The 23899-nt window shown below is 39.5% G+C and overlaps 1 protein-coding gene across 2 annotated transcripts in view; it reads right to left on the bottom strand.

Annotated features, from left to right (window-relative positions):
• GRIA3 (glutamate ionotropic receptor AMPA type subunit 3) overlaps positions 1-23899 on the bottom strand; it is a gene marked incomplete at its 3' end in the record, with an annotated part of 298730 nt that overhangs the window by 141163 nt on the left and 133668 nt on the right. For both annotated transcript variants that reach the window (XM_079727502.1, XM_079727501.1), the window contains exon 4: positions 17960-18147. In XM_079727502.1, coding sequence (XP_079583628.1) covers positions 17960-18147 — 188 coding nt within the window. The remainder of the gene's footprint in view (positions 1-17959; positions 18148-23899) is intronic.

Genomic DNA, 23899 nt, shown 5'->3' with positions numbered 1-23899 from the left:
TCACCCAGGGATCTTGAGATAGAACTCAGCCGCCTTTCTGGTCTTTGGCCTATAGTGCTAGATGACTTCAGAAGATATTTGTCAATTGCTATTCTTTTTCAGAGTAGGGTGTTGGCTGTATGTGTACATCTGGAAGGCTGCTTGGTAGTTATATATATTTTTCAAAAGGTTGGAGAGAGAATAGTGGTGTCTGACTACTAATCCCTTCCACTTTAGCTCTACCTCTAGTGACATGACATTAATTGCCACCAGTCTCCCCAAGCCCTGACCCTGGCCCATTGAATTGTGCCCCTCACTTGTCAATTTGTTATAACCTTTGGGCAGAGACAAGTTTGACCCTGTCAAATCTGGACAGAAAGAAAGCTGCCCCAACAAGGGTGGGATTGATTTGACTAAAAGAACCAGGTGGGTGGTTGGTAACAATGGCATCAAACTGATCGAGGGCTCTTTCCCACCCTCAGTCTCATCAAAGTTCAGACCTTGGCATGGATCAGTCAATGGCCTTTGCCCTTCAGTGTTAGTGCAGTAAAGAACTTGAGTCTGCACATTTTGTTTTATTTTTTGTTACCGCACTTATTTTGCATCGGCTTGGTGTCTCTCTGTAAGGGAGTCTAGAGGTCTAAATTATTTAAAATATAAGGGTCCTGTGGCAAAGTAGCTTTTGTGTTTCTGTTGTAAACTGTGGTTCTTGCAGCCCTTATGAAACTGTTTGTTATAGCATCTGTTAGAATCTAGGACAAGATTCCTGTAATCAGGCAGCTGTGTGATGAACCTTCTAATTGCTATATTTTTGTTGCTCTTAATCTGGGAAAGTTTCCTAATAAAGCTGGATGATGATTCTAAAAAATTCATTAATGTTTACAAGCCAGTAACTCTAACCCACAGGACCTTGTCAACCTCTCGGTGCCTGCAAAGGCTTAACTGGGACACTCACAGTGTCAGCCATACAAAGGAACAGGTGTCAGGGTGTTTTCCTCTCGTGCCAATTGAAAACATATTCATTGCCTGTGGAGGGATAAAATAGTTATCTATGGTTAACGTTTCCTTTCTTTCTATTTTTTTAAAAGAATGGATCTGAGGTCTCACTTGATCTAAGTGATGGGATTAACTCAAAACAAAGGAGAGTATTTGTATTTTATTTTTCCATTTGAATTGGTTCATATTTTTATAATTTTAGAATAAGGTACCAGCCTTGGTCTTAAAATGTTGGTGTTAATGGGTGGGAGAGAAGGTCTTTTGATTTAATAAATCTTTACTGCAATCTACTATACTTTTCTATGTGCACAGGGCATCCGAGCAAGATTCTCAGTCAGCAAAGAAACATTCAGTGATGGTCACTAGCCTGGAAATCTGAGGAAGCAGGAAAGTTGATTCACACATTTTTAGATACTTATCATACTCTGCCTTCCAGAATTATTGCGTTGCCTTATCACCCCTACTACTGTAGCATGGAAGACCTGTCCTTTCCCCCTCCCACCATATCTAGCACTGGGTATGGTAAAATGGGTCAGGACTCAATCAGTAGTTCTTGAATTGAATTTCTTACCTTGTTTTTCACAGTGCTGGGAATCATAGCTTGTTGGAATGGGAAGGGACCATCATATTCAACACATTCATTTTTACAGTTTAGGAAATGGAGGCACAGAGCGATAGGGTGACTTTTTGAAGTCATACAGCTTGGGGCTAGCACCTAGGTCTCCTGCCTCAAGACTTCCGTACTCTGCTTTATAAAACTCCAGGATGTTTCCAGTCATCCCAAGGACTCTTGTGAGGTTCCCTAATGAACATTTATTTGAATTTGCATTTATTTTTTAAAGTACAACCTCCAAACCGCATAGGAAATAATCAAGCAAATAACGAGGTATCACAATTTTTAAAAATGGGAGAAGGGGAGGGAACTGTTGGTTGAACAGGAGCATTTCCTTTTTGAGACCAAAGTGTCTAGCATCTGAAATAAACAAGAGTCTTGCTGTTTCAAAGTAATGATCTTGAATGAGTTTTTTCTCTTTATTTTCCCAGAGGGGATTTGCTTCTAAATATTCAGGAAGCCAGTCTAGTGTGAAGTATGACCAGAGAATCAGACCGTCCTTTTTAATAAGCCAGAGATTAAAATCTCTAAATATAGAATACTGACATCTACTACTAACTCTTAGGATAAATATCTTTGCATTTTAGGGAACAAGTTTATTTAAGGCTGCCAGTGAGTGTTAAAATCACCTAACATGTTGAAGGTTTTTACTGCAAGTACAGGGTCCTACTCACTTAGGGTCTGGAGAATGGTAGGCTGGACTTCAGAGAAACCACATCTGCAGTGAGCATCTTTAAGAAATCCAACCATAGGTTTTGCTTTTTTTGGGACACTGTTCTGCAATTCTGGGGTGCATTTTTGCTTCAAAATGTTTATTAGGGTAGTCTGAGATATGTTAAGTAATAGGATTAAATCACCACATCATTAGGGTGAGAAATAGAGACCACTGGACACCGTGATTGGTGAGGTAAGAAAAAGGGTCCCTGAAAGGGATGAATGAGGCAACAAATTTATAGAGAGAAACCTGTAATGGCTGGAGGTGCGGAAGGAAATGGTACATCTAGTAACATACAGTAAGAGATGAAGGAAGGCCAGTGGGTATGATTGGCTATGTATTCAACTATGTCTGGAAGCATGCCCATTAGTAGACTGGGGAGCAGGGAAAGCAAAGAGGAATGGGATCTCTTTTTTTACATATGGGCCTTAACATGTGCCTGGGAGAAGAAGATGGAGAGGCATAGGTGTTAGAAAGCCTTTGACCTCACATTTTATGATTTTATGATTAGTTTACTCATATACAAAAATAAGCTGCAGGCTTTTCTAATTCCTTTTATTCTACAGCATATGTGTACCTAGACTTTATTATATTATTTTACATTTGGTGAGGTGTTGTTCTCTAACTTGATTCACCTTGCTAGGGGCTATTACAAATTTTAAGAAGGAAAGAAAGAACGAGCAATTTTGTTTCTCCTAATAGCGCCCAGTATAGTAATCTGAATATAAGCCCTTGTGTGATGTTAATCTCAGAACAGTTGACTGGCCCTTGTCTGGGAAATTTTCCTTGTAAATTATAATACCTGTTGTAGAGATCTGATACCTTTGCCTTCCTTCTTTTTCGTGAGTTGCCTCTTTCGTGATTATTCAGTGATTTCTTAGGTAGCTAGGCAATTTTATCCACTCCAAGAGGTCCTATTCTGTATGGCATCTTGTTTCTCTATCATGCGGGTATGGCCTCAGATTGCCCTTTGAAATCCAGGTAAGTAACACCTACCAAATCCCTTACCTATGTTCGTCTTTTGAAGATTCTGAAAGACATCTCCTTCAGTCCACCTGTAGACACAGGCTGGTAAATAAATGGCATCCTGCCTTGGTTCAGGGGGTCTCCAGTGTAGCTGTACTGTCTCCTATCTAGTATGCAGCCCACCATATAATGTGAATATCATGGAGGACATAGACCTAAGTGTGAATTATAGAACCACTACTACGTGGTGGTGGAAAAGTGTTTAAGTCTCAGCTTCTAACCATGCCTCTGAAAGCAGGTCTCTAGAAGAACTTTGGAATGCTAAGTATAGAGAATCTTTCTTAGACAACCTCTAGTGTTGAAAAGGATCTGAGCAGACATATGGTGGGTTGTGGCACTGGGCACAGAAAGGAGGAGGAGAAATGTGAGTAACTTCTCTGTCGCTGCCCCTTCAGACCTCTAATTTATCCTAACCATGTCCCCTAACCATGTCCATCTTCTTTTTTTGACTTTGGATAGGGTGAAAGGGAATATCTATGGAATAAAGCAAAAAATGCAAGAGCATCAGGAAGATTCTCTGGAGTAGCTTGTACCCACCCCCGAGAGAGAGAAGTAGGGTAAAAATCTCCCGGTTCACTCTCTATCCCAGTTCTACCAGATACTTGATTAACTTTCCCTAGCATTTAAGCTAGTCAGAGATTCCATTACTGTGCAGAAGCACCCTCCTCAACCCTGCCTCACCAGGCAAATATCACAATAGGTGATTGGAAGAGCTACATTCACACTGAATGAGACTATTCGGAAAAACCTACTCTCCAGGAATAAATTGGACATTTTGACGGGGGCATTTATGTTTTTAGGCCATGAGAGAGACAGGAGCAGGCTCACCCCTAACATTTTTGGGGCCCACAGCAAGAGTACAAATGGAGGACTGCATACCATATGCCTAAATGTTACGAAGTCCAAAAGCAAGATATGCCTTGGCCTGGTCTGTGTATCCACCTGTCAGCCTAACTAAAGAGATAAACTGAGTTAAGCTCAAACTACCAGAAATTGAGTTTCTTTGGAAATAGTAGAGAAACTGCAGTTCAGGAAGTACAAACTGTAGCAAGCTACAGAGGACTCCTTTGAGGGTTTGGGGTGGGCTGCATTTATGGGCAAGGGGCACAAAGAGGGGAGCACAAGAGGGGAACTTGTCCAACCAGAGCACAAGCAGTACGTTCACTGGCTTGAGGATGGTAGGAGATCCTTGTCGGATGTTCTCTGTCGGGAGATAAGGCTTGGAGGTCTGTAATTTAGGCACTTACGGGAAATCAGTCTCTCAGTTCTTGAGGTTCATTTTCCTGAGGACACACACATGAGATTCTCTATCTCATACACCCTGTTGGGGCAGGGTAGGGCAGGGTGGGGTGGAAGCTGGGCCCACGGCTCAGAACTCCTGGGTGGACACTGGTTCTACCTGAAACCAGGATGGGGTGGACCTGTCAAGTTCTCCAAGAAGCCAAGGACAGTAAGTTCCCCAATCCCAACGTCTCACTTTTCTGACTTGGAGTTGCCGAGCAATTCTACATGTCTGCCAAAACTGTATCATTCAAGTAGTATACAGGGAGGGAGTGCAGTTATCTGGAAAAACTTATCTGCCAAACCCCTTCACTTAGCGTGATTTGGGGAGGCCAATTTTAAACAAAATTAGCCATTTTTCCTCTGGTTTCCTATGACATGAGTTGTCATTTTCTCCTTCACTGCCCCTGCCCTTGACCCCATGTGCCTTTTTGCTCTGATCTGGGAGCCCAGTTTGGCTTATGTGTCCTTTTCCTTTCTCCCCATGATGTTCAGCCAGCTACTAACCTTTCAAAAACTCTGAAGACCAAAAAGAAAAAAATGTGTTTGTGTTCCAGTGTTTATGATATCAGGGGTCCTCTAAAGCATGGAACTCAAGGCAGCTGTCCTTATCACCTGGGTTTAAGGGTGATACTGGGTGCTCAAGTCTAGTGGCCCAGAAAAGCTGAGCACCCACCCCAAATACTTACCCTATGGGCATTTATGCTTTTCCAGAACCGGTCTTATTTTATGCTTGCTTTTCCAGGAGTTAATGGAGGGAAGGGGAGTTGTACCTTCTGGACTTTGCCAGTTACATTCAAGTTATTCCCTAGTAAGGGAAGGAGGAAATGTGCAACCCCTAGGGCAGTTTTTGGTAAAATAATGAAGATTGTGGTTCTTTATCTGAGAATGAATGCCCGCAGATGGAAATTCTAGTTGTACTTACATATCACTCTGAGAAAGCACCCCTCACAATTTACTCCTACTCTTGTGGAGCCCATTGCATAGTTAGATTGTTGTGGAGCCACAAGTAAATGAACCTGGGTAGGTTTAAGGGGCACATTTTCAATTCCGTGTGTTAATGGAATATGGACCCTTGTCAAGTGGAGAAAACATCTGTGAAATTCTTGTTGTTTAACAATGCTTGTTGTAAACAAAGCTGCTGCTCCAGGCTTCATCAGGATGCTTATCTCTTATAACCTATGGTTGAATCTATTCCGATTGAAAACCTCTGTCAGATGCAGGGCTGATTAGTGTAGTGATTAACAGCATTTGGAGCCAGATTCCCTGGGTTCAAACTCTAGCTCCACCAATTATTAGCCGTTTGACCTCTAAGTCTCAATTCCTCCATCTGTTAAATGGAGATAATATTCCCACCTGCCATTTAGGGCTAATATGAGGATTAACTCACATGAGATACAGAAATGGGCACATATTCGCCCACATTGATTAAAATAGTATCTGGAACATTGTAAGCACTTAATACATACTTGTTATTAAAAATGCCCGGTTGTCATATGTAGCTCAAGGCTGTAGTGTCTTTAATTATTTTAAGTGATGCTGAAAAATCTAGTTAATTCTCAGATAGTCCTTGGGCTTATCAATCAATGTGTCTTACGCAATATTACACTGGAGAAAAATCAGGTTGTCTAGCATGCTAAACATATTAGTGAGAACCCAGCATAGCTCAAGTCTTAGACTCTGTTCTCACGATAAGACCTTAGACTGAGCTGATATCTTGGAAGATCCATGAGGACACTGTTCTTGAACAACAGTCCCTAAATAACTCATCTTCATAAGCACAAACACCTACCACTCATGAGCAAATAGCTATGGTTACCAGTTATTAAGTGCCTACTGGGTGCCAAGCACCGTGCTAGGTGCTCTCCCCATGTTACCTTGTTTGATCCTCCCAATTCATGAGGATCCCCTGAAGGGAAGGTAGTGGAATAGTCTTTTAAGATGAGAAAATTGAGCCTCAAAAAAATTGTCACTTTCCTCAATGTCATGCAACAGGGAGGTGAGGGAGCTAGGATTTGAAATCACGTCTGTTTGATTCCCAAGTTTGTGTTTATTCAACCATACCACACAACGTTCCAAGAAGAGAAGATGATACCCTCAAACCGTCATATGGACTGGCAAGTCAGCTCAATGTTGTACAAGGATCATTGAGAGTAAGGGCTGAGACAGAGTGGGAGCAAATAGGGGAGAGGAACTGGACAGTACCAGTATGTGCTGAGTGGAGGGTGAAGCAAGGAGAGGACATAAGCCTCTAACGTTTTTATTTCACTTGACTGAGGTCTAGCCACTGGCAACAGTGTTGTAAGTGACCAAAAGTGCTAGACGTATTTTGGAGTGAGCAGTATGTCCTTTGTGTTATAGCCTCATACTTTACAAGGACCCCTAATATTGTTCATCTTGTTTAAACTGTTATCTTTAGAAACTTGACTTACTAACTTGGATGTTTCATTTCTTAAAATGACTGTTTTTGAAGTGACAGTCAAGGTCAAATGAAAGGAACCTAAGAGATTGACCTGCTTCAGGATTCTGTCCTTAAGAAGCACTACTTTCCATGAGGAGGTGATTTTAGCTTGAAATATTTATAGGGGAAATCAGACTTTCTATATTTTTTCTGCACAGCACATTGAAACATATTGGTTTGGACTCCATTAAGTTTGCATATGCTATAATTCAAGCAGGGGCTATGCTGAGATTTACCTTTGAATTATCTATGGAAAAAATAAAAACATGGTAAAGACCGAAGGGGGGGACTTCCCTGGTGGTCCAGCGGTTAAGACACTGCGCTTCCACTGCAGGTGCGGGGGTGAGGGTGGGGTTCACGGGTTCAATCCCTGGCCCTGGCGGGGGAACTAAGATCCCACATGCTGTGTGGTGAGGCCAAAAAAAAAAACAGGGAAAAGATATCCAATGAATAGGCAATTAGGAAATATTGTTATCTATTTAATAAAATAAGTCTTCTATAAGGATATTTACTTAACAACACAGAGGATTAATTTGGAATACTTGTATATTCCTGAAAACAATCTTAAAACTATTCTAGATCTGACTATTCTAATTCAGAATGGCCTCACATTCATATAGCCCTAGCTGGTGGAATTTTTTTTTTCACATCTTTATTGGAGTATAATTGCTTTACAGTGTTGTGTTAGTTTCTGCTGTATAACAAAGTGAATCGGCTATATGTATACATTTATCCCCATATCTCCTCCCTCTTGCATCTCCCTACCCCCTCCCTATGCCACCCCTCTAGGTGGTCGCAAACCACTGAGTTGATCTCCCTGTGCTATGCGGCTGCTTCCCACTAGCTATCTATTTTACATTCGGTAGAGTATATATGTCCATGCCACTCTCTCATTTCGTCCCTAGCTGGTGAGATTTTACTTTCCTCCAGTTTCCTCTCTCCTGTAATGAGTACTTTCTGATGCTGACTCTCTCCCTAGTCTAGTTAAGCTCATTTGCTCTGGTACTGTCCTTAGGCCTGCAGAATGGTTGGTCAGTGCTCTCTTTATGATAACTCTTTATACTTGAGGATAGTGATTAAACTGCCTCTTGGCTCTCTTTCGCCAGGCTAAACAACCCCAGCTCAATTAGCCTTTCCTCATAGGCCCTATTTTCTAATGCTTTTATCATTTTTTACTGAGCTTCTCAGGATCTTGTCCAATCGCTTTTCAGTTGTCCTAAGATGTAACCTGATGAACGGGCCTAATCTAGGGTTTGGCATTGGCTAAATATTTAATAAATGACTTAAAATTAAGGAAAATGGTTTAGTGCAGGCGTAAGAGCACTGGACTAGGAGTCAGAAGACTTGAGTTTCGTCTTTGCTCTGCCACTTACTAGGATTGGGCAGAGAGCCACATTTGGACAAATCATGTAAATGTCTCTAAGCATCAATTTATCATATGTAAATTTAGGATAAACACATCTGCCCTGCCTGCCTCCCATAGTGAGGCTCAAATGAAATAATCTATGTGAAAACCCTTTGTTTAGCATCAAAGCACGATGTAAACACTATGTGTCAGGAACTTTTCTGAATGCTTTGCATATATTAACTCATTGAGGTACAGTTATCATTTCCATTTTACAACCAGGAAATGGAGGCTCAGAGAGTTAAGTAACTGGCTCTAGGTCACACAGCTAGTAAGTGACAGAATCCATGCAGATAAATATTAAACATCCAACAGAGACATTCATTTTATGGGGCCAGACCTTCAAAAGCAGTCCACAGGTGGACACACCACTGGGATGGAGGATCTTTTCAGTCATGGGTAGATAACTCTATAAGAGGCAACTTTTTCAAAAGTGAATGTTTAGGTTGGTCATTGAAGTAGGGCAGCTGTCCACCAGTGGGGAGGGCCTCATGAATACAACACAGTAATAGGAATGCTGTATCAGGTCAGGTCAATGGTTCATTCTTCCCAGGACACCTAAATCATCCTATGGAAAGGGCTCTTAATTCTTGGATTCAAGATCTGCAGTTTCTAAATATTCTCTATGAGTTCTGACAACCCTTCATGGTTTCAAATGTCTCTAGCTCTGCCCTTTTGTGTGTTAATTCTTACAGCTATAAGTTTGGAATACTTTCCTCATAGATTAACTGTTAAGGAGAAATATTAAAGACAGAATAGCACCTAATTGAATCTTTTTTTTTTCCTGCTCTGGTCTGAAGAGTTGAAAGAGATTTTAAAAAAAGCTTTGGAGAGAAACATTGGAATAATTTGATTTACCGCATAAGTGTTTGAACATTCATAGGGAAAATTAGAACTTAAATCATGAAATGGGGAGGTTATGCTATATAGTAATATATTGAAAACTGCTTATATTTGAAAAATTGTACCATATTGAGGTCTTTGCATTAACACCATTAGATATAGAATACAATATGAATTTACTTTATGCCAAAATCTCATCTATAGGGGATAGGGTTGTAGTGGTGTAATAGGTTCTTCTACCTCAAATAGTGGCATGAAGTATCATTTTATGGGAGACTATAGAATTTTCCTTCCATGAAAATAAACTCAAAGTTGAAAATACCTTTGGAGGATGGGAGCATTTTTGGGGAGGACTTGATACTATTTGAGTTGTAAATGTTATCTTTCTAACTAGAATCTGTATAGTGAATCATGATGTTTGTCAAGAATGGTTGGGAACCAATAAGAAAAAGTGGGTATCTCTGTACCTTAGTAGTCAATTTATTTAAAAAAAGTTTACTCTAAAGAAATATTATGTTGAATTTGTTGCTTTTAATAATTCATTTAGTAAGAAATCTATTTTTATATTAAGAAATAAATTTTGGCAAATTCATGATATCAGAACAAGCTTGAGCACAGAGCTACCATCTTAAACCTTTGAGAAAATGTGTACTTTAATAATCAGATCATGTGGCGGTAGGCACCATTTTGCCTCTTGATGGAAGCAGAGCAAAATCACAGTAGAACTTACTGAAATGTGCTTGTTCAATAATCATCCATCTATCCACTCATCCACCCATCCATCTTTCCATCCAACACGGTGTGCCAGGTACTCTACTGAACACTGAATATACAATACTGAACAAGACAAACATGATTCCTACCTCACAGTACTTAATGGCCTAGTAGAAATTCCTTAAACGGTGAAGAAAGTAATCATGAGTAGATAGTTTTATGACAATTTTTTGAAAGAGGGGAAAGAATAAGTGAAAGTAACTCTCTAGCCTTACTTGAATGTTGTTAAAAGTTTTCTTTGAACAATGTTCCCTGAAAAATTGTATAGAAAGTATTATGAGAGATGCTGTGAATGTGCATACGGAAGAAAGGAAGATAGTGAGACATTAAAAGAGAGGACAGGGAGTTAGCTTCAAGATGGCGGAAGAGTAAGACATGGATATCACCTTCCTCCCCACAGATACACCAGAAATACATCTACATGTGGAACAACTCCTATAGAACACCTACTGAACGCTGGCAGAAGACCTCAGACCTCCCAAAAGTCAAGAAACTCCCCATGTACCTGGGTAGAGCAACAGAAAAAAGAATAAACAGAGACAAAAGGATAGGGACGGGACCTGCACCAGTGGGAGGGAGCCGTGAAGGCGGAAAGGTTTCCACACACTAGGAAGCCCCTTAGTGGGCGGAGACTGTGGGTGGCAGAGGGGGGAAGCTTCGGAGCCGCGGAGGAGAGCACAGCAACAGGGGTGCGGAGGGCAAGCGGAGAGATTCCCGCACAGAGGATCGGTGCCGACCAGCACTCACCAGCCCGAGAGGCTTGTCTGCTCACCCGCCGGGGCGGGCGGGGCTGAGAGCTGAGGCTTGGGCTTCGGTCGGAGCGCAGGGAGAGGACTGGGGCTGGCGGCGTGAACACAGCCTGAAGGGGTTAGTGTGCCACGGCTAGCCGGGAGGGAGTCCGGGAAAAAGTCTGGACCTGCCAAAGAGGCAAGAGACTTTTTCTTGCCTCTGTTTCCTGGTGCGCAAGGACAGGGGATTAAGAGCGCGGCTAACAGCGTGGACCCCAGAGACGGGAAGGAAACGCTAAGGCTGCTGCTGCTGTCGCCACCAAGAAGGCTGTGTGCAAGGCCAGGTCACTGTCCACACCTCTCCTCCTGGGAGCCTGTGCAGCCCACCACTGCCACGGTCACATGATCCAGGGACAACTTCCCCAGGAGAACGAACAGCGTGCCTCAGGGTGGTGCAAGGAAACGCTGGCTTGTGTCGCCACAGGCTTGCCCTGCACTACTTACCCCTCCCTCCGCCCGGCCTAAGGGAGCCAGAGCCCCTAAAGCAGCTGCTCCTTTAACCCCGTCCTGTCTGAGAGAAGAACAAACACCCTCAGGCGACCTACACGCAGAGGCAGGGCCAAACCCAAAGCTGAATCCCAGGAGCAGTGCGAACAAAGAAGAGAAAGGGAAATCTCTCCCAGCAGCCTCAGGAGCAGCAGATTAAATCTCCACAATCAACTTGATGTACCCTGCATCTGTGGAATCCCTGGATAGACAACGAAGCATCCCAAATTGAGGAGGTGGACTTTGGGAGCAACGATATATATGTATTTTTCTCTTTTTCTCTTTGTGAGGGTGTATGCCTGTGCTTCTGTGTGTGATTCTGTCTGTATAGCTTTGCCTTTACCATTTGTCCTAAGGTTCTCTCTGTCCTTTTTATTTCTTAGTATAACTTTCAGCGCTTGTTATCATTTGTGGATTACTCTACCCAGCAAGGACCTAATTCAGATTCAATGGAGAAATTAAAACCTTTACAGACAAGCAAAAGCTAAGAGAATTCAGCACCACCAAACCAGCTTTACAACAAATGCTAAAGGAACTTCTCTAGGCAGGAAACACAAGAGAAGGAAAAGATCTACAATAAGAAACCCAAAACAATTAAGAAAATGGTCATAGGAACATACGTATCGATAATTACCTTAATGTAAATGGATTAAATTCTCGCACAAAGGACATAGACTGGCTGAATGGATACAAAAACAAGACCTGTATATATGCCGTCTACAAGAGACCCACTTCAGACCTAGGGACACATACAGACTGAAAGTGAGGGGGATGGAAAAAGATATTCCATGCAAATGGAAATCAGAAGAAAGCTGGAGTAGCAATTCTCATATCAGACAAAATAGACTTTAAAACAAAGACTATTACAAGAGACAAAGAAGGACATTATGTAATGATCAAGGGATTAATCCAAGAAAAAGATACAACTATTGTAAATGTTTATGTACCCAATATAGGAGCACCTCAATACATAAGGCAAATACTAACAGCCATAAAAGGGGAAATCGACAGTAACACATGCATAGTAGGGGACTTTAACACCCCACTTTCACCAATGGACAGATCATCCAAAATGAAAATAAATAAGGAAACACAAGCTTTAAATGATACATTAAACACGATGGACTTGATTGATATATATAGGACATTCCATCCAAAAACAACAGGATACACATTCTTCTTAAATGCTCATGGAACATCCTCCAGGATAGATCATATCTTGGGTCACAAATGAAGCCTTGGTAAATTTAAGAAAATTGAAATCATATCAAGTGTCTTTTCCGACCACAACACTATGAGACTAGATATCAATTTCAGGAAAAAATCTGTAAAAAATACAAATACATGGAGGCTAAACAATACAATACTTAATAACCAAGAGATTACTGAAGAAATCAAAGAGGAAATCAAAAAATACATAGAAAAAAATGACAGTGAAAACACAATGATCCAAAACCTATGGGATGCAGCAAAAGCAGTTCTAAGAGGGAAGTTTATAGAAATACAGTCCTACCTCAAGAAACAAGAAACATCTCAAATAAACAACCTAACCTTACACCTAAAGCAATTAGAGAAAAAAGAACAAAACACCCCAAAGTTAGCAGAAAGAAAGAAATCGTAAAGATCAGATCAGAAATAAATGAAAAAGAAATGAGGAAACAATAGCAAAGATCAATAAAACTAAAAGCTGGTTCTTTGAGAAGATAAACAAAATTGATAAACCATTAGCCACACTCATCAAGACTAATAGGGGAACACTCAAATCAAGAATTAGAAATGAAAGAGGAGAAGTAACAATTGACAGTGCAGAAATACAAAGGATCGTGAGATATTACTACAAGCAACTATATGCCAATAAAATGGACAACCTGGAAGAAATGGACAAATTCTTAGAAAAGCACAACCTTCTAAGACTGAACCAGGAAGAAATAGAAACTATAAACAGACCAATCACAAGCACTGAAATTGAGACTGTGATTAAACATCTTCCAACAAACAAAAGCCCAGGACCAGATGGCTTCACAGGCGAATTCTACCAAACATTTAGAGAAGGGCTAACCCCTATCCTTCTCAAGCTCATCCAAAATATAGCAGAGGGAGGAACACTCCCAAACTCATTCTATGAGGCCACCATCACCCTGATACCAAAACCAGATAAAGATGTCACAAAGAAAGAAAACTACAGGCCAAGATCTCTGATGAACATAGATGAAACATCCTCAACAAAATACAAGCAAAGAGAATCCAACAGCACATTAAAAGGATCATACAGCATAATCCAGTGTGGTTTATCCCAGGAATGCAAGGATTCTTCAATATACGCAAATCAATCAACGTGGTACACCATATTAACAAACTGAAGGAGAAAAACCATATGCTCATCTCAATAGATGCAGAGAAAGCTTTCAAGAAAATTCAACACCCATTTATGATAAAAACCCTCCAGAAAGTAGGCATAGAGGGAACTTTCCTCAACATAATAAAGTCCACATATGACAAACCCATGGCCAACATCGTCCTCAATGGTGAAAAACTGAAACCATTTCCACTAAGATCAGGAACAAGACAAGGTTGCCCACTTTCACCACTCTTATTCAACATAGTTTTGGAAGTTTTAGCCACAGCAATCAGAGAAGAAAAAGAAATAAAAAGAATCCAAATCGGAAAAGAAGTAAAGCTGTCACTGTTTGCAGATGACATGATACTATACATAGAGAATCCTAAAGATGCTACCAGAAAACTACTAGAGCTAATCAATGAATTTGTTAAAGTAGCAGGATACAAAATTAATGCACAAAAATCTCTTTCATTCCTGTACACTAATGATGAAAAATCTGAAAGTGAAATTAAGAAAACACTCCCATTTACCATTGCAACAAAAAGAACAAAATATCTAGGAATAAACCTACCTAAGGAGACAGAAGACCTGTATGCAGAAAATTATAAGACACTGGTGAAAGAAATTAAAGATGATACAAATAGATGGAGAGATATACCATGTTCTTGGATTGGAAGAATCAACATCATAAAAATGACTCTACTACCCAAAGCAATCTACAGATTCAATGCAATCCCTATCAAACTACCACTGGCATTTTTCACAGAACTAGAACATAAAATTTCACAATTTGTATGGAAATACAAAAGACCCCGAATAGCCAAAGCAATCTTAAGAAAGAAAAACAGAGCTGGAGGAATCAGGCTCCCTGACTTCACTGAATACTACAAAGCTACAGTAAACAAGACAGTATGGTACTGGCACAAAAACAGAAATAGAGATCAATGGAACAGGATAGAAAGCCCAGAGATAAACCCATGCACATATGGTCACCTTATCTTTGATAAAGGAGGCAGGAATATACAGTGGACAAAAGACAGCCTCTTCAATAAGTGGTGCTGGGAAAACTGGACAGCTACATGTAAAAGAATGAAATTAGACACTCCCTAACATGGTACACAAACTCAAAATTGATTAAAGACCTAAATGTAAGGCCAGGCACTATAAAACTCTTAGAAGAAAACATAGGCAGAACACTCTATGATATAAATCACAGCCAGATCCTTTTTGACTCACCTTCTATAGAAATGGAAATAAAAGCAAAAATGAACAAATAGGACCTAATGAAAATTAAAAGCTTTTGCACAGCAAAGGAAACCATAAACAAGATGAAAAGACAACCCTCAGAATGGCAGAAAATATTTTCAAGCAAAACAACTGACAAAGGATTAATCTCCAAAATATACAAGCAGCTCATGGAGCTCAGTATTAAAAAAACAAACAACCCAATCCAAAAATGGGCAGAAGACCTCAATAGACATTTCTCCAAAGAAGATATACAGGTTGCCAACAAACACATGAAAGGGCGCTCAACATCACTAATCATTAGGGAAATGCAAATCAAAACTACAATGAGGTATCACCTCACATCAGTCAGAATGGCCATCATCAAAATATCTACAAACAATAAATGCTGGAGAGGGTGTGGAGAGAAGGGAACTCTGTTGCACTGTTGGTGGGAGTGTAAATTGATACAGCCACTATGGAGAACAGCATGGAGGTTCCTTAGAAAACTAAAAATAGAACTACCATATGACCCAGCAATCCCATTACTGGGCATATACCCTGAGAAAACCATAATTCAAAAAGAGTCTTATACCAAAATATTCATTGCAGCTCTATTTACAATAGCCAGGACATGGAAGCAACCTAAGTGTTCATCAACAGATGAATGGATAAAGAAGATGTGGGACATATATACAATGGAATATTACTCGGCCATAAAAAGAAACGAAATTGAGTTATTTGTAGTGAGGTGGATGGACCTAGAGTCTGTCATACAGAGTGAAGTAAGTCGGAAAGAGAAAAACAAATACCGTATGCCAACACATATATATGGAATCAAAAAAAAAAGGTCATGAAGAACATAGGGGCAAGATGGGAATAAAGACACAGACCTACTAGAGAATAGACTTGAGGATATGGGGAGGGGGAAGGGTAAGCTGGGACAAAGCGAGAGAGTGGAAAGGACATATATATACTATCAAACGTAAAATAGTTAGTTAGTGGGAAGCAGCTGCATAGCACAGGGAGATCAGCTAGGTGGTTTGTGACCACCTAGAGGGGTGGGATGGGGAGGGTTGGAGGGAGGGACACAAAAGAGGGAAGAGATATGGGGACATATGTATATGTATAACTGATTCACTTTGTTATAAAGCAGAAACTAACACACCATTGTAAAGCAATTATACTCCAATAAAGATTTTTTTTTTAAAAAAAAAGAGAGGACGGAGTTTTCGAATAATGTTAGTTTCGTTTTCCTGAAAATGTTTAGTAATAATAATTTTTTTTCTATAGCATTTTACGCTTTTCAAAGCAATTATACCAATCATGTGAGGAAGAGCAAATTTTATTGCCCATTATGCAGATGACACAACTGAGGCATAGATATTTTAAGTGCCCAAGATCCCACAGCTATATCGAATTCACAGCTCTACCCACTGCTTTTTCTACTACGTCATGCTGAAAAATCCCAGACTCCAGTAAAAGGGTCCTCTAAAACCCCAAAGACTTATCAGAATGTACACTATTCAAGAAGCCTAAGTCACTAGCACCAAAGAAGGAAAACAAAGTATGACATGGAGGATGTTCCTCTGCTTTAGGCTATTAAGTAGGTCACCCACTAAGAGGCTATTTTGGTATGAAATTTTAGAGGGCATGTAGTACATACACCAACATCACTGACCTGATTCTTCACTTTCAAGGTCTAAGAAAATCAAAGGCAAGTTTTTTTTTTCTTTTGGAAGGGAGGGGTGTATCATTTGGGGAGCTTAAGAGAATGTTAGTTGGGAAATTTGATTTAGCCAGGCTAGTGCTCTAGATTTTTTGTGAGGTTGGTTCACTAGAGATGGGGACAGCTTTGTATCTCTGTGATGCAGAGTCAGTGCTTCCTTCCTTCCTTCCTTCTTTCTTTCCTTCCTTCCTTCTTTCCTCCCTCCCTCCCTCCCTTCCTTCCTTCCCTCCCCCTTCCTTCCTTCCTTCCTTGTTCTTCTTCTCTCCCATCCCCTCCCTTCCCTTTTCTTACTGCTGTTTTGTTTTTTTTTTTGCATTCTCTTCTTATGGGAGCATATCTGACAAATTGTTAATATTTAATTTGCTATAAAACAGCTCTCCCAAGCAATGGCTGCTCACTATAATTTCAATCTCTGAAGCTGCTTTGGCCCCTAGGTACACTGGGATCGAATTAGAATGGAAATGTTTCCCTTACAGTTTTGTTTATGGCAGCATAGGCACTTTGTTATTAACTGGCGAACTGAGACTTCTAAGGAAAATAATAAACTTTCACCACATTTCTATTTGACTCTTTACTCCAAACAGAATATCCATCTGGCTTAGGGTAAAACAATTCTTCTAATATGTTTCAGTCTTAAATTTAAATATCCAAGATTAATAATGAATATATTTTGGTCCATTGAATTGTATTTTTCCCCAGTCTGATGCTTTTTCACTTTTTTCACATTTTAAAAACCATAAATATTTTTTTCTCATATGCCATCTTACTTTATAAAAATGATCTGCAATTATATATATACATATTCTCATTCATTCTCTCTTGCTCTCTGTTTCAAACCAGAGGGGTATTCTTCAATAATATCCACAAATTCAAACCTAGTGAATACTGCTCTGATACTTTGCAACTAGGCCCCTGAAACAAAACCCCTACCCTTCTGCCCTGCCTAATCCCTTGTCTGTTCCTTGCTGGGAGGAAGGTGTTGAAAGGAAGGAGATTACTTTGAAATAGTCAGCTATCTATGAAACAGAGGTGTGAAAGCGTGTGTTTATCTGATAAGTAGCATTAAATTGCAGAGACTACCAGATTAATCATGGTATGCAATTTTCAACAGCTTAGATTTTCTTTTATTTCTCTCTCTCCTTTTCTGCAGCCACTGGGGAGGAAAAGAGGATTAGAGAGACTATCAAAACTGTTGGCAAGTTTAGTCTGTTGGCTACTTAATATTTATTAGCAGATATGGGAACTGCCTCAGGTTGATGATTTAACAGGTTGGCTGGGCGTGGAATAAATCTTAAACGTACCTGTTCCAAAATTGTGTTAATCCTTTCAACTTCGCAGTCAATCAGGTATCGCTTTTCCTGCCTCCTGTCCATTTCTTCAATGATGCGCCTGAATTCTTGGACGTCCTTTATGTTTCCCACAGACCTTGCTGTCACTTGCCAGTTGTTTTGCACTGCTGCTTCCATAATCGCTTGGAGGATGGAAAATCCTGAACGAAGGGAAAACAGCTACATTGATTATTTTTTCTTTTAAAAATGTTTCCATAGTTACTAAATGTTCTACTGAGTTTTTATGCGCAGTCTATTGGGTCCCCTTGGACCTTATCCACTGTGGACAGCAGGCTTACTCATAACCTCAGCCTTAACCTTCCAGACAGTTGGCATCTCTATCCTGATTGAAAGGAAAGACGATTCAACAACTTGTGGGCACCGGGCTAGGTGTTTATCAAGCCTGTACTTAAGCAATCACAACTGAATTATAGTACCTAATTGTTTTTATTGACGGGCATTATCAAAATATTTATGGAATGAATGCCAGTAGCTTCTTTCTTATTTCTGGCCACAATCTGTCCTATTGCAGTTGAAGCTCATTTCTTTCATCTTCCACAACAACAATCTTCAGAATTAGACATAGCTTTAGTAGAGATAGAACCTGATTATAATATGACTTAACCTTACATGGATATGACTCTCCAACAAGGTAAATTATGTCTCCCAAGCAACATAACTCTCAGAAAACCTGACAAAAACAGTCTATAACAAAGGTATAATACTGTTTCTTTGTTCACAGTATTATGAAAAAGTTCAATCATATTAAGTCTTCCTAAGTTCTTCCCCTTTCTCAATTCATTTGATTAGAGATTCTTGGTTCCTTTTTAGTTAATTTATATCAGACAGCTATTAATTACTAACACTCTGGATCTATGCTGCATAGGAAAGAGAAAAGATCTGATGCTTGAGTTTTGGGTAACCTTTTTGGAGTCAGGGTTTGAGAAGTTGGAAAGAACAGTATATCTGTATGAACCACAGAAGAGCACAAGGATTTCGTATGTACTGGTCTTTTAGGGTATTCATGTCTCTAATATTATATCATGTCTATATTTTTGCTTCTGGTATGAATTCATAATCCGAGTATAATTTCATCAGGTATAGACATCATTTTATTGGGATAAAAGCAGCTCCTTTTGCCCCATTAAATTTAAATTGTTTTCCATTTGTACTTAGGTAATGACTAATGGGAGTGGGTAATGCGGATGCTTTCCAAGACCAAAATGATCTGTGGCCTAATAATTTGCCTACTGGAGGAGTAGAGAATGGAGGATGATTGTGCTGCCCTCTGAACACTTTCCAGGTTCTGTGCCACCTCAGGCTCACCCTGTACTTTAAGCAGGTTATGGTTGGGAATCTTCTTCACTGCACCATAGAAAATGGTATTGACATTTGGAGAACATGCTTTGGGGAGATGGCAGCAGTGACTCAGCCAGTCATTATGACTCCTCTGTGTCCTGGGTGTATGCAGGAAGAAGATCACAAATGAGACCCAAGCACTTGGTAATTTCCAAATGAGCAATTTCAGCATAGGAGCTCAAAATTACAGATCACAGTAAATTACCATTGCTTTAAATGTTAATTCTTACTCTTTTTAAACCAACCACACATATTTATTTCTCAGATTTACATTTTTGTGTGGGTTTTCAAGGTGCTCTCTGCTTCAGTGGGAGTTGAGGGCACATGGTGTGCCAAAGCATGAGATTAAGAAATAAAGATAGGAAGGAAAAATTAAAGTATTTGAAAATCTTTCTTCAGAAATGTGCAATGAGGCCTCATTATTTTGAATCCCAGTAAATAAGAATTTATGAAAATTCAGCAAGGACTAGGTTGAATTTTACTTCTATTTATGAAGAAAGCATTGGCTGAATAATACTGGTAATGAAATCACACAGGGCATCTTTGCTATATTTAAACTAAACTTTAAAAAATACCCTTTAGGAGGACCTTCAAGATGGCGGAGGAGTAAGACTTGGAGATCACCTTCCTCCTCACACATACATCAAAAATACATCTACATGTGGAACAACTCCTACAGAAAATCTACAGAATGCTGGCAGAAGACCTCAGACTTCCCAAAAGCCATGTGGTTGACAGGGTCTTGATGCTCTGGCCAGGTGTCAGGCCTGAGCGTCTGAGTTGGGAGAGCTGATTTCAGGATATAGGAACACCACAGGCATCCTGGCCCCATGTAGTATCAATTGGTGAGAGCTCTCCCAGAGATCTCTGTCTCAACACTAAGACCCAGATCCACTCAACGACCAGCAAGCTCCAGTGCTGGGCACCCTATGCCAAACAAGTAGCAAGACAGGAAAACAACCCCACCTTTTAGCAGAGAGGCTGCTTAAAATCATAATAAGTTCACAGACACCCCAAAACACACCACAGGAAACAGTCCTGCACACCAGAAAGACAAGATCCAGCCTCATCCACCAGAACACAGGCACCAGTCCCCTCTGCCAGGAAACCTATACAACCCACTAAACCAACCTTAGCCACTGGGGACAGACACCAAAAACAACGGGAACTAAGAACCTGCAGCCTGCAAAAAGGAAACCCCAAACACAGTAAGTTAAGCAAAATGAGAAGACAGAGAAGTACACAGCAGATAAAGGAGCAAGGTAAAAACCCACCAGACCAAACAAATGAAGAGGAAATAGGCAGTCTACTTGTAAAAGAATTCAGAGTAACGATAGTAAAAATGATCCAAAATCTTGGAAATAGGATGGAGAAAATGCAAGAAATGTTTAACAAGGATCTAGAAGAACTAAAGTGCAAACAAACAATGATGAACAACACAATACATGAAATTAAAAATATTCTAGAAGGAATCAATAGAAGAATAACGGAGGCAGAAGAATGGATAAGTGGCCTGGAATATAAGATAGTGGAAATAACTGCTGCAGAGCAGAATAAAGAAAAAAGAATGAAAAGAATTGAGGACAGTCTCAGAGACCTCTGGAACAACATTAAACGCACAAACATTCAAATTAAAGGGGTCCCAGAAGAAGAAGAGAAAAAGAAAGGGTCTGAGAAAATATTTGAAGAGATTATAGTTGAAAACTTCCCTAATGTGGGAAAGGAAATAGTCAATCAAGTCCAGGAAGCACAGAGAGTCCCATACAGGATAAATCGAAGGCGAAACATGCCAAGACACATATTAATCAAACTATCAAAAATTAAATACAAAGAAAAAATATTAAAAGCAGCAAGGGAAAAACAACAAATAACACACAAGGGAATCCCCATAAGGTTAACAGCTGATCTTTCAGCAGAAACTTTGCAAGCCAGAAGGGAGTGGCAGGACATATTTAAAGTGATGAAGGAGAAAAACCTACAACCAAGATTACTCTACCCAGCAAGGATCTCATTCAGATTCAATGGAGAAATTAAAAACTTTACAGACAAGCAAAAGCTGAGAGAATTCAGCAACACCAAACCAGCTTTACAACAAATGCTAAAGGGACTTCTCTAGGCAGGAAACACAAGAGAAGGAAAAGACCTATGATAAGAAACCCAAAACAATTAAGAAAACGGTCATAGGAACATACGTATCGATAATTACCTTAAATGTAAATGGATTAAATGTAAATGGATTAAACGCTCCAATCAAAAGACAGAGACTGGCTGAATGGATACAAAAACAAGACCCGTATACATCCTGTATACAAGAGAACCACTTCAGACCTAGGGACACATACAGACTGAAAGTGAGGGGGATGGAAAAAGATATTCCATGCAAATGGAAATCAAAAGAAAACTGGAGTAGCAATTCTCGTATCAGACAAAATAGACTTTAAAATAAAGACTATTACAAGAGACAAAGAAGGACATACATAATGATCAAGGGATCAATCCAAGAAGAAGATATAACAACTGTACATATTTATGCACCCAATATAGGAGCACCTCAATACATAAGGCAAATGCTAACAGCCATAAGAGGGGAAATTGACAGTAACAGAATAATAGTAGGACATTTTAACACCACACTTTCACCAATAGATCAACCAAAATGAAAATAAATAAGGAAACATGAGCTTTAAATGATACATTGGAAAATGATGGCCTTAATTGATATTTATAGGAAATTCCATCCAAAAACAACAGAACACACTTCCTTCTCATGTGCTCATGGAATATTCTCCAGGATAGATCATATCTTGGGTCACAAATGAAGCCTTGGTAAATTTAAGAAAATTGAAATCGTATCAAGTATCTTTTCCGACCACAACACTATGAGACTAGATATCAATTACAGGAAAAAAACTGTAAAAAATACAAACACATGGAGGCTAAACAATACACTACTAAATAACCAAGAGATCACTGAAGAAATCAAAGAGAAAATGAAAAAATACCTCAAAACAAATGACAATGAAAACATGACAGCCCAAAACCTATGGGACAGAGCAAAAGCAGTTCTAAGACGGAAGTTTATAGCAACACAATCCTACCTCAAGAAACAAGAAACATCTCAAATAAACAACTAACCTTACACCTAAAGCCATTAGAGATAGAAGAACGAAAAAACCCCAAAAGTTAGCAGAAGGAAAGAAATCATAAAGATCAGATCAGAAATAAATGAAAAAGAAATGAAGGAAGCAATAGCAAAGATCAATAAAACTAAAAGCTGGTTCTTTGAGAAGATAAACAAAATTGATAAACCATTAGCCAGATTCTTCAAGAAAAAAAGGGAGAAGACTCAAATCGAAAGAATTAGAAATGAAAAAGGAGAAGTAACAATGACAATGCAGAAATACAAAGGATCATGAGAGATTACTACAAGCAACTATATGCCAATAAAATGGACAACCTGGAAGAAATGGACAAATTCTTAGAAAAGCACAAGCTTCTAAGACTGAACCAGGAAGAAATAGAAACTATAAACAGACCAATCACAAGCACTGAAATTGAGACTGTGATTAAACATCTTCCAACAAACAAAAGCCCAGGACCAGATGGCTTCACAGGCGAATTCTATCAAACGTTTAGAGAAGAGCTAACACCTATCCTTCTCAAACTCTTCCAAAATATAGTAGAGGGAGGAACACTCCCAAACTCATTCTATGAGGCCACCATCACCCTGATACCAAAACCAGACAAAGATGTCACAAAGAAAGAAAACTACAGGCCAAGATCTCTGATGAACATTGATGCAAAAATCCTCAGCAAAATACTAGCAAAGAGAATCCAACAGCACATTAAAAGGATCATAAAACATGATCAAGTGAGGTTTCTCCCAGGAATGCAAGGATTCTTCAATATATGCAAATCAATCAATGTGATAAACCAAATTAACAAACTGAAGGGTAGAAACCATATGATTATCTCAATAGATGCAGAAAAACCTTTCGACAAACTTCAACACCCATTTATGATAAAAACCCTCCAGAATGTAAGCATAGAGGGAAATTACCTCAACATAATAATGGCCATATATGATAAACCCACAGCCGACATCGTTCTCAATGGTGAAAAACTGAAATCATTTCCTCTAAGATCAGGAAGAAGACAAGGTTGCTCACTCTCACCACTATTATTCAACATAGTTTTGGAAGTTTTAGCCATGGCAATCAGAGAAGACAAAGAAATAAAAGGAATCCAAATTGGAAAAGAAGTAAAGCTTTCACTGTTTGCAGAAGACATGATACTATACATAGAGAATCCTAAAGATGCTACCAGAAAACTACTAGAGCTAATCAATGAATTTGTTAAAGTAGCAGGATACAAAATTAATGCACAAAAATCTCTTTCATTCCTGTACACTAATGAAGAAATATCTGAAAGTGAAATTAAGAAAACACTCCCATTTACCACTGCAACAAAAAGAATAAGATATCTAGGAATAAACCTACCTAAGGAGACAAAAGACCTGCATGCAGAAAACTGTAAGACACTGATGAAAGAAAT

This window comes from Hyperoodon ampullatus, assembly GCF_949752795.1.
Source record: "Hyperoodon ampullatus genome assembly, chromosome: X".
Taxonomy (NCBI): Eukaryota; Metazoa; Chordata; class Mammalia; order Artiodactyla; family Ziphiidae; genus Hyperoodon; species Hyperoodon ampullatus.
This window is presented reverse-complemented; position numbering and strand designations above follow the sequence as displayed.